The sequence below is a fragment of the Sturnus vulgaris genome, chromosome 3 (genome assembly GCF_052056855.1).
Source record: "Sturnus vulgaris isolate bStuVul1 chromosome 3, bStuVul1.hap1, whole genome shotgun sequence".
In the NCBI taxonomy this organism is placed as follows: domain Eukaryota; kingdom Metazoa; phylum Chordata; class Aves; order Passeriformes; family Sturnidae; genus Sturnus; species Sturnus vulgaris.
The window spans coordinates 96,727,619-96,740,124 of record NC_142245.1 but is presented as its reverse complement, the minus strand read 5'-3'; the positions used below and the strand labels follow the sequence as shown (position 1 = coordinate 96,740,124).

General features: G+C 35.0%; 1 protein-coding gene across 2 annotated transcripts in view; it reads left to right on the top strand.

Annotated features, from left to right (window-relative positions):
- The window catches only part of PXDN (peroxidasin), an 83,895-nt gene that overhangs the window by 19,434 nt on the left and 51,955 nt on the right, over positions 1 to 12,506 (top strand). For both annotated transcript variants that reach the window (XM_088162359.1, XM_014869544.2), the window contains exons 2-3: positions 6,573 to 6,644; positions 8,254 to 8,325. In XM_088162359.1, the coding sequence (XP_088018485.1) occupies positions 6,573 to 6,644; positions 8,254 to 8,325 (144 nt within the window). The remainder of the gene's footprint in view (positions 1 to 6,572; positions 6,645 to 8,253; positions 8,326 to 12,506) is intronic.

The window sequence follows — 12,506 nt, the reverse complement described above, 5'->3', positions numbered from 1 at the left end:
TGACAGGCTAAAAAAATGCAGCTCTTTGAAACTTCAGTTTAAATGCTTTGTTCTAGTTTGCCAGTGGTAATTCTGGTGTATTTGCTTTATTCTGCATTTACAGATACTGGTTTTGGAGACACTCCTAGGATTTGGGTTTTTTTAATAATTATTTCTGTTTTACTTAGTCTCCTTATCCTGTAGTGTTCCTTAGCGTGAATGTGTGACTGTGATCTTTAATCTATGATACCTGGCAGCAATATGCTGGTCAATAGTCCCTAGAACAGATCTAACAAGTGTAAGTGCAGTTTGGTGTTTATGCTGTTCTGTTGTTTGCATTTAGTGTTATTACGCAAAGTAAGAGGATATTTTCATTTTTGGAGTAGAAAAACTTAGATGCTCACGAGATTAACAAATTATTAAATGGATCTTCTGAAGCTGGGAAGTCCAGGTGATATGAAGTAGTAGGTCTAACCAAAAAGTACTAAGATGTAGCTTCATGTTGCAGAATTGGTTGGCATCAATACAACTAATCAATGTGTGTCCTCCTAAGCCTTAATAGTTGAAAACAGTAACAAATTTATTCTTTAATATGAGAAAGAAATAGAATCAAAAGCCTATTTTTGCATTTATCTTTTTCAATATTGGGAGAGATATAAAGAGAAGATGAAATTGCACATTGTGCTTAAAATATTCCTTTTGCATGTAGAATTCACAGCTTGTAGTTGTGATACTAGATTTGAAATCTCTTTTGTTCGTTTCTGTGACATGCAGAGTGAGTTTTTTTGTGAATGCCCTGATGTTATGCTTTGCATATATACAATATCTCCCATGAGAAATGTTTTTAATTACATCATCACTTAATACAGTGTTTCTATATCCATGTTACAATTGGCTAGTTATGTGTATATATATAGAGAAAGATGTCTATGGGAGAAGCAGCAGCATAACATGCTAAAATTTGTGGGTTTTTATTAAACATCTTGATATTGTGTCATGACCATTTGTTTTTCTGACACAGATTAATATTGAAGAAAATGAAAGCCATTTTTAATATAATCTCTCTAGAAATGAAGGGATCTTGGGGACATCTTCCAAGCCCTAATAAGTCACAGGATGCCCAGTCCTCATGCAGAGGTGAGAAGTGCATGTCTGGGGTGGATCAAGAAGAGGAGAAGCCCTGGTGTCCTTCCTGCTGCTGCTCCAGGAGGTCTTTATAAGGAACTTTCACATTTTTCCTGCTTAGGATGATACTTTTTGTAATAGCTGCTGACTAATGAGTGCTTAGTATTTGAGATCAATAGGGTATCCGTGGTGGAGTGATGACTGGGAGTGAGCAGTTTTGGTGCTGAGTATCCACGATCTGATCCAAAGGTGGATGCCTTTTGAAGTGCGTGATGCGAATAAACAAGTTCTTCACAACTCTACTTTAAATCCATATGATTTAGAACAGTTCATGATTTTTCTGAATTTGATGAAGCAACAGAGTCTTTAAGAAGTCAAGCATATGCAAAAAGGGGTCTAAAATAATATTATTAAAATACATGAATTCTAACCTTTTATAAAATTAATGAAATTAAAATCCTTATCTTTCTACCCTCTATGTTGATTTGCAATAACTAGAAAAAAAGAATAAAGAAAAACTACACTTCAGGCATTTTGTATAAAAAGTTACAGTTTTACTTTCAGTGCCTGGTTTGATCTAAGTAAAAAACATCCATTCTCTCAAAGAGATTCCTGTATTTCAAAACAGAGGGATGTGAAACTCCTTTAATTAATTCTTCATTTAAGTTGCTTGATGTTTAAGGTCAATGTTGTACTGTTTGCTGTGTACCCTGTGTGACTGTCATGTTCCAAATATTTATTAAGGTCTTTAGTTTTTATGAAGTGCTATTTTGTAAACCAATCAGGATGTTTTAACAGAGAAACCCTGTTTTTCATTACTGCACAGTGTCAATGCAAGCTTTAAAGAATGTCCTGCAGTGCCAGGATGTGCCACAGAAGCATTGGATCTTTTGGGACAGTACTGTTTTTCAATTTTTATATACTTAGAAATTTTCACTGTGTTTAGTTAAGTAAAAATATTGTTAAAAGTTAATTTTCAGTGCTAAGTTGGAAATAGTTAAAAATGGACAGTGTAGAGAAGGGAGACAAATGGATGCAGTTAGTTCAAATAAAGAATTTATTAAGAACAGGGTTCATTTTCATCCAGACGAAAAGTGTCTGCAGCACATTTCTCATTTGCTTTGTGACAGAAAAGGAAACATACAAATATTGCATTTACTTATATTGCACACATATGGGTCTTACAGATCTTCCCACAGCCCTGTTCAGGTAACAGCACATGGGAAGCGTTCCAAGTGTGTGTGCACACCCTGCCTGGCACAAATCCTGACCCATGGCTGCTGGCAGGGCCCTGGCACCACGGCCATTCCGAGGTGCTGGAATGTGAATCTCAAGGGCATCCAATTGCTAAATTGGCCGCCTGCTCCCTGGCACGTTCCTGGCCCACGCAGCCTCGCGCTCTGCCCAACATTTCCTGGTCATGCTCCACGGATTATCAGAGCTCCTGAGTGGAGCCAGGAATGCAACCCTGAGAGTATTCAGTTTACTGGCTATTATGGACGTGCTTTGTTTGTGTTATTCAGGCAAGACATGCTTCAAAATGATGGGCTTTGTTTCTGTGGGAGACTGTGCACTGAAGTGGATTTTTCAAATTGAATTATGTCGTGTAGCTACAGTTTAAAGAAGTAAATGTTTTCACTTTGAAACACATAATAAAACAGACAGTCTGAATTAGGTGTATTAGATTTTTGTTTAAAAAAATGCATTGCATTTAGCTTTGGATTGTTGCACGAAAATTGTTATATACCCTAAAATTCAATGCCATCGTCACACGTGTTTGGGTTTCTTTAATGGCTATTTTACTGTTTAGAGATTAGGAGGGGGAAAAATGACAGTGGACAACTAAGTGGTTTTCCCCAGTCTGCTGTTTTAATCTCCCTGCCTGGTCAGTGGGAGTCAGGCTCACTCTGCCCCAAAGCACAGCATCCAGCCAGGATATGTCAGTTTGTGAGAGTGGAAGGGGGAGCAGATAAAAGGTGAAAGGGAATTGAATGGGCAGGGAACAGGCTTTTGTGAGTGAAAGTCATGTGGCACGGTTGGGCTGGAACTAGTCGGAAAAAAGGGGTCAAGAAACATCATCATGCTGATTGACCACACATTATTTCAGCAACACAAAATGCCTTTGAAGATCTGTTCCATAATGGCCTGCTTGAGCTACCCATAATCATTTTTCAGTTTACCACAGTCCTCATTCCTGCCATTCACTCTCCAAGGGAATGTTTCCGATTGCTGTTGGGATTTTGCTCTGAGCTCTTCTGTTCCCTGAAATCATTCTGTTATCATAAGCTGGATAGGGTGTCTGTGCCATTGAGGCATGACATTTCAAACCTGGGTTTGTTTTGGGTTCTTTTTTTTTCTATGATGGTATGACAGTAGTAGCTAAAGATTTTTCCTTTTTTTTTTTTCTTCTACCGAATCTGATTGCTGCCAATTCTGTTTTTTGCAATCTTTCACTTCAATAACTAGTCTTGCATATCTTTTCCCCTAGCAGTTGAACACTTAGTTTACAGATTTCCTCTATTGTTTATGTGAATGGTGTGTAGCATGCCCCTTAAACTAATGCGTGCAATGTAAATTCTATTTCCTTTATCTGCTTGTTCATTATCTTGTTGTATAGGGAAATTATGACAGTTTGACAGATTGCTTTTTTGGAAAACTTCAGATTTTTTAAGTTTTATCGTCTTAATTTTCTTTATTTTTGAGGGATTTTGTGCTGAAAATTAATGAAAATACTTTGAGTGAACACAGAGAAATATTACTTCCTTTGAAGAAGGAAACACACTTTGAAAGAATGGACCAAAATCAGAATGCTACATTTTAGTAAAATTGACATTGTTTTTTCCCTCTAATCTTAATCTACTTCTAGTACTGACTTTGAACAAAACATATATATTCTTTTTAATTTTACTTACAGATGCAAAATATACTGTGCTCTAGAGAAAATTTGTGTTCCATTGCAGCTCTTTTCTCATATCTTTATGTAGAATGAAAATGAATGGGTAGAATTTCAAACTTGGTGTGTTCTTTAGCATGAACAACTTCATATGAGAAGGGCAATAGTGTTAGGAGTTGAGATAAATACCACTATATATGGTATTACATGCAGTGACAGTAAAATAATATTAATTACTTTGCTTAGTGTTCCTAATCCCCTTTTATCCTCATGAGTTACTGCAGAGTAGATGGGACACATCAAGAGGGAGTTCATTTTGTTGCTGACCCAGCAGCCTGGCTCCTTGCTTGCATTCATGAAAGTTAAATTTTTGTTTATTGTCTTTGGCCCACAGTAGGGAATGGGCTTGCTTTTCATATGGATGAATGTATATAATTTTATATCTAAAAAGAGGAATTTTTAGGAGCTAAATATTGCTAGTTGTAATGGTAGTTTGGGGCTTTTGAAAAAAACTCAGTATCCAATATTCCATTCATGAATATTGAATTTTTTGCACTTTTGACTATTTTAATCAAAACTAAAATGCTGGTTTTGAACACAATAAACTTTTAGATAATCTAGAAAAAGCAAGAAAAGTAAAGTGGTATGTCATGTCCAATGATTCTTACAGAGGCATTTGCTGTATCTTCTCTCAGTGCAGGATATGATTGTTCCATAGTTATTTAGAATATCTTGGCACCTGAGGTTCAGAGGCAGCATCTTCTTCTCATCACGCTTGTATGTACATGTATGACACATAAAACATCATTTTGATGAGCAAAACATAATGCTGGTGAAGTAGCAGTAATGAAGGTGCTTTTGTGAAGAACAAATTAGAGCTATGAAAATTTGTGCTTCTAAATCTGGAAATCTTCAGTTCACTGAGGGTTGTGTACGAGGGCTGTCCAGCAGTCTTCAGGCAGTTGAACTACACATCTAAATAAGGGATAGCAGTTTGCATCCCTCGTTTATTCCAGTCACTGATCAAGTACTTTGGTGGAGCGTAATGCAAACAGAACCACATGTCTAATCCTTTCCTTGCAATGAGCACTAGGCCACATCCTAAACTGCTTGTGTAGAAAAAATCCTTCTGAGGTCATTATTCCAGAGCTGAATAAACCCTGATGGATGGATTCATGAGAAATGATGCTTAAGTATGCTCTTTGTAAAAGACTTCAGACAACTATACCTCCCATTAATGCAGCCTCATCCAGTGGGGTTGTATGGGATTAGGATGCAGCTGACATTTTGTCTGCTTTTTTGTATTTCCTTTGACCAAATTGCAGAGAGACTTTTGTTAACATATTACCTGTTGAAATGCAGAGCATATTTGTTTCAATTGAGACCAGGTGTGGTGCAGAGATTACAGTTGTGTCATGTTTATGTCCTACATTTTGAAAGCAATTGATAAGTGCGTGTTCTAAGATACATGATCAGTCTTTCAGATTTTACTTATTTTTCATTTGCTTCCCTTCTGTTTGCTTAGGAGACACTATAAGGTCCTGGTGTCCTTGGTCTGTTGCTGGGGAAGAGGATGGACTCATCACCCTGCTTCCTTTCCCCTGGTCCTGTAGTCCTCCTCTCACCTGAGTGCTCTCCCAGGAAACTTGTCCATTTTGCTGATCAGGCAGAAAATTATTTCCTGGTTGTTTTGAATTCTTTTGCATGGGTTTATTGCTGGTTCTGACCAGTTGGTTAAAGCAATTTTGAGCAGCTGGGATACAATAGTCGGCCATGGAGTCAGGGGAGAGCAGGAGGTGGCAGAGGTAGGAAGCCCTGCTGTCTGCTCTCAGCAGAAGAGAGGGGTGAGACTGGCGCAGCCAAGGTGTTTCCCCACATCCCTGCTCCACTGCCACTTTGCTCCCTGTCCCTGCTCTCTCTGCAGAACTTTGCTTGAAAATAGGTTTCCTTCTTCTTGGAGAAGTTCTCATTAAGCTATAGAGCTAACAGGAAAATGCAAGTGGTAGAAACATATAAAAAAATTAAGAAAAATTAAAATTATATAAAGAAATATCTAGCTTCAGTCAGCTGGGTTTACATCTTTTAAAAGCAAGACAACATAGGGCACTTAAGCCTCTTTACTCAAAACTAAAGAATTGAGTAGCTTAAAAGTCTTAACCTGTCTCTTCTTTTTCCTGATTTTTTTTTTCTGATGCAAATTTCTGTATCTATTTATTTATAAATAAGCATTTTTGTCATATGGTATTATTTACAAGCAGCTTTTAAAATACAGAGACAATTCAATTTAGTGAAATACTGAACAACCCACTATAAGTTGCTTCATTGTGGAAGAAACATACTTCATGATCACAGGTTTAACTTAGGTACAGTCTTCAGCTGACCTCTGTGGCTGGATTTGGTGAATCCTCTGCCCTGAACTTGTCAAACAGTGTTTGGATTTGTTTTGCTTTGGTCAAAAGCTGTGGTTTATGGACAGAGGCTGGTCAGTCATCCCAAAAGACTTGTGCTTAGTTCAGTTTTTCATATGAAAAAATACGTAGCTTTTTTAATAACATTTTTTTTATTTATTCTACAGAGACCTAAGATTTAATAGGATTAAAGAAATCCAGCCTGGAGAGTTTAGACGGCTTAAAAACCTGAACACACTGTAAGTTCTTTTTCAACCCTGAGACCCTTTCTCTTTTGACTTAATATGATCAATTTGATAATATCTCGTATATGCTCACTTTTCACAGGTAAGTAGTCTCATAACTTTGAGCTGTAACATTTACACGGGGGAGAAGTGGGGCTTAGAATCAAAATATTTGAAGGCAAAAAAAGGTGTATGTCTGTCAAAATAAAAAGAAAAGTATTTGCCTACTAGTATTTTATTAACATGCTTTAACTGAATTTCATGAAAAATGCAGACCATTATTGTATGATTTATTTTTTTTTACATAGTGCTAAATTGCTTTGGTGGAATATCACATAACCATGGGGTTACAAGAGAGCTGTTCAAAGGCTCAGATGTGCAAATGCATTGCAGTTACAAAATATTTGAGAAATAGTAATATTCTGAACTTCTGAACTCTGCTTATCAGGACTGGCAGGAGTCAAATGGTTTTGTTACTGCCTTTCATGGAGGTCTTTGTTATCATATACGATTGTGAAGAGAAGTCTTTCTAAAAGATGCTTTACAACCAATAATACAATTTGTATTGCCATTTTAACTTTGTATCTTCTCTATCATTCCTTCAGGCATCACTTTTAAAACAAATACATGCATGTTTCTCTTCTTTAATATATTAGCAGGCGTGAAGAGGAATCAAGATATACAGTTATTTTTACTTTTAAGTGTAAATAATTTATGATTGCAAATGTGACTATTTCCCAGAACACAAGTAGTGTATGAACTGAAATGCAGTAGTGATATCAGTGAACTTTGGATCACTATCTGCAGGCACATCATGACAAATATACTGACACATCTTGTACTCTCTATTCATACCAGAAGAAATGATAGGACTTTCCCCCAAATGTATATTGTCTAAATCTGTGCTGCCAAGATATTCTTACTAACTGTCCCTATTTCCAGTCTCCTTTGGTCATACCACTTTTTGCAGCCGATCCCCAGTTTTGAATTACAACTTCTGCCAGATATCCAGGTCAAGTTTTAACTGTCCAGATCACTGATCTGATATCCCAAATAAAGACAGGATACATTAAGTTTGAATTCCCTTCTCTTTGTAAAACTAGTGTATGAGGGATGAGTGCAAATCTGGGCATACTGTGTTCCTGTTCAGTGTAAAGGGCCCAGTACAGAAGATATTGATAAGAAACATCTGGGAAAAGTCACTTTAATGCACCTGCTAGTGACAAACCTTTGTTTGTATCAATTTCAAACTGATGTGTAGACTTGAGGCAGGAGGTTTTTTCCACCCCCTTCATCTACATCTCAGATACCTTCAAGAAACTACATTATTTCACTTCTGGGTCGGTCTTGCTTTTTGTTAGGGGTTTTGTTAGTTTATCTTTGTTGCTGTTTTTATGGGTTTGGGTTTGGTTTATTTTATTTTTTTTTTAATTCTGTCTAATTTTTTACATGTTTTCACCTGTAAGATGGTGTTTGAGCAGTGTAAGCACATAACCTTTTTTTCTCTACCAGTTTCTCTTAGAGGAAAAAGCATTTTCTATTTAATACTATATTGCACCTACTTTTACACATTTTTTCCTAGTGTTTCTTTTCTTAATAGACAATTGTTTATTTCTTTTTGTAGGCTTCTGAACAACAATCAAATCAAAAGAATTCCTAGTGGGGCATTTGAAGATCTTGAAAATCTGAAATATCTGTAAGTTGAATGAAAGCTACTTTCTTCATCACTTTGTTACAGCTTCTTCAATGGAAAAGTGTTCTAATCTGAGATGGTGATTTCTAATCGAACTCACTATATCAGGAGATATACTCCACTGAAAATCTGTGAAATGAATTTGTGGGGTGGGGCAATGGTGTTTCTCTAAGTAGTTGCTAATAAAAGACTGCTATCTGTAGGCAATACATTTTAATGGACTTACTAGCTGCTGTTTATTATATGCAATTTATAATTTAAAAAGGGATACATTGAAAGGTGTAGGAAACCACCTCTTCAGTGGTTCACTGAAATCATCACATAGGTACTTTTTGTCTTTTGAAAAGTGGTTTAAAAGTAGCTAGTCCAAAGGTTGTGTCTGCAGAAGCTTGTATCTTACCTAAGCTTATTAACTATCCCTAAACTTTTCACTGAATTCATAAGTGAAAAATTCAGTCAAACCCAAAATATCAGAGCATGCATATGATTTACTGTTAGTTCTAGGTCTTCAGTCACCTTGTATATTTTAAGCTTAACTTTTCTCTTTTTAAACAAACCAAGGGTATTTTTTAATACCAAGGGTGTTAATAATAATAATAATAAACAAAAACCCACAAAATAATAAACAAAATTTTAAAATAAACATAATAAAATAATAAAATAAACAATTAATTATTATTTTATTATATTTGTTTAGAAACAAATAAAAGGCATCAAAATAAACAAAAAGCATCAACTTTTTATTTTTGTCTGTATAATAGACTAAAGCAGCATAATAAGTTGACATGGATTCTCAGCTCTAGTTTCTGGAGATGACCTTATAGCATATAATTTAGGAAAGTTTCACTCCATTGTCTTGAAGGATTGATTGATAGTTGCTTGAATGATGTACAGAAAAAAGGTCACATTGAGATTTCGTTGCTTTGGAAACAAATCAGAAGCTGAATTTTCCATGCAGTTTCCAAGAATACAGCCAGAAGACATCCAAGGAGGTGGGAGCAGGGAGAAAATGGCATAAATCTGTGCAGACACATTACCTGTTTTTCCAAGTTGGGCTTGTTTATGTTTCCTGCTCTCATTTTATGTGTATTGTCTTTCAGTAATGAAATTGTTTAACCTATACCCAATAGGAGGGAAAAGAATATTGAACAGACTGTTGCCAATGAATGATTAAAGTCCATGATGATTGTATTTGTTACAACAAATATTTGCATGATGGTTCTGGTTGTGTAGTACATAAGGTTTTACTATGTGAGGTTTGTTAAACTTCTTTTCACAGTCCATTACTTCTTTGTTTTCACATGCTTGCCTTTGCCTAGCTGTAGTAAACCTGAAATAAACCTCAACTATGCAATGTGTTCAGTTCAATGAAAGAGTGAAAAAAGATAACTGAACTCTGGTTTGTTTTCATATACATGTAGTAATGGTTGTCAGTATCTATATTGTTTAGAGGAAGATCTTTTTATTTTCCTGCTGTTCCCTGGAAAAGTTAAATATAAAGTTCAGTGTGGTAATTTATTCAACTGCAGAGAGTTCTTTAAAGCTGTCCTTTGTTTTGCAAAAATAAACTTAATTTAAGAGTTTTTTGCCTGTTTCGATGGCTGTGAAAAATGTTTAAATTGTACAGCTTTAAAGTTACAAAATATCTGGTATGGTCAGATTATCAACACAGAATATTTAAATGTAACAAATCAATACCATTCAGCAAAGTTTCAGCTGAGTAACTGAAGGCAAACTGTATTCTGTGAAAAAAAGGGAACAAAATATTTCTTTCCAATAGGATCCACTGAAGTAGAAATAAGGGGGGAGTGATTGTACAGAAGTTAGAAATACTGTTCAGAATATACTATCATAAAGTCAAATCACCTGGAAAAAATGAGGTTTAGTATAATCTGGTCCTGTGGGTATTTGCAAACCTAAGTTGTACTGTCATGTTTCATAAAACTAGATCATTGATTCATGATGTTACTTCTGTTCTTATGACAACTTATTCTGGATTGCATGTGGTTCTGAAAATGTATAATTCCCTGATTAATTTAAAAAAACCTGTCATTTCTCAGTGGCCCTGATTTAGCAAAATGTGAGTATATATAAATATAAAATCTATAACTATTAGTAAACATACATATATAAAACTAAGTAAAAATATTCACAATTATATATTTTTATATAAAATATATAAAGTGTAACACAGCGTATTTTTTTAAAACAGTCTCTGAGAGATTAAGATTCATTCCTGTATGACTGCTGAAGATCAGCTCTTTTGCCTTCAAACAAAAATTCTCAGCAGGATCTATATCAGGATTTTCAAATGCTTCTTTGTACTATTCCTTTCTGAAGTTGAGCTTAGAGTTTTATGAGGAGTATATGTTACCAGAAGGATTGTCTGAAGAGCACATTTTGACAAAGAGTAGTATTTTCTCAATTTTCTCTGCATTAAAAGTATTCATCACTGTTAAAACTGGTCTTTAATCATAAAAAGAAAATTGTGCATGTAATTTTTTAACCTTTTTTTAGGATATTTTATTGTCTTGTTCTATATATAATTGAAATTCTGGCAATTATGAAAGCAGTTTTGTGTGATTTTGCTGTGCTGTTTGTGGTAATAATTCGGCTTTGTATTAATATGCTCAAGGTTTCAAAGAAAGAAATGTAATTATTGTTTTGTTGTGAAACTAAGAGGGTACTTTTTTTTCCCTTTTTCTTCTGCTTCTCTGCTTTTCTGTCCATCTGTCTTTACTCTATATGCCTTAGTCTTGGCAATAAGGCTCTTTGGTAAGCTTCCCAATCTTAAAATATAGATGCAGGTAAACTTGTGGGAACTTGATAGGATAATTCTTCCTAAGCCTAACAGTCAACAGCTTATTCTCCAAAAGAGATGATAGTTGGGAATTGAAGGTAGACACATTATAACCATTTCAACATGTAGAATACTTGAAGATTTGGAATCAGAAGTGGAAAAAATTAAGGTAAGTTAAAAAAGAAAGAATTCAGGAGGAGATATGGAAAAATATATAGGTTAGCTGTTAAAAAAAGCTTCTAGATAAAGAGAACATGTATTAGACATTTACAGAGCAGTGAGCTAGAACATGAAGGAAGCGAAAGAAATAAAACTGGGGAATGAAATTAACTTTTTCAACAGCATTGTATGTTCATTTGGTATGAAATGCACAGATGAGGAAACAGACATAGAAGCATGTGATAAATGGTAATTAAGACTGTATGAAGTGAATCAGTTCCAGAAATGCTAACGGGGAGCATGCAAGTTTTGTTTAGTGTCTGGTGAATGAAGTAATAGTGGTAGGTGATGCGTTAGAGATTGGCCAAAATGTGGAGTTTTTGCCCTCACCCTTTCAGAATGAGATTAGATTTGATTCCTTCTGTGCCTTCTGCCACTCTTGCTGTCTTGGTCATGTTACTTTGTCCTCTGGGCACCTCCAGAGACTCCAGATCTCTTCTCTTTGCAATTCATGGTTCCACTTTCTCCTTCATGTTCCTGTGTAAACCTGCCTTTGGGTGTTTATTTACTTGTGAGATTTAACTCTACAATGACTGTTACTTTTTGCCTTTTTTTCCCCTCCACTTCCAAACAAATATATCTGAATCTTACTTTCTTGAATCACATTATTTTAAATATAGCCCATTAAAAAAAAGAAAAAAATGAACCCCCCAATCTTCTCATGGGCAATCTAGCAGGCTTTTTAATTAAAGCTGCTTTTTCTTCCAAATTTTCTGGTAACTGATTACCTATTTGTTCACTTCCTAAGTAGATGACCAGTACCTCCAATCTCTAGCAGCCTTGCTTGGATTCCTGGAAAAAAAGATTTTTTTTTTTTTTAACATTTCTAAAAATAGGCATTAGTAATTGCAAAAAAAAAAAGTCTTAATAGAATATATCAGTTTTTCATCTTAATCCACTGTTTATTCATCACCTGTAAAATTCTAATATTCAATTCTGTAAGAGAGCTTTAAGGTAAATTAAATGATAAATTATTTTTTCCCTAATTTTATTAAATTTGTTTTCTGATAATGTAACAGAGATAAATTTTGAGAATGTTTGTTAAAATTTAGCAGTGTTTACAAAGTTTTACTTCTGTAACACTGTATGTGCAGAGTACCATTTTAGACGGACAAATATTTTTTGTGAGTAAATACTTATTTGTACTTTATAATCTATCTTGTCT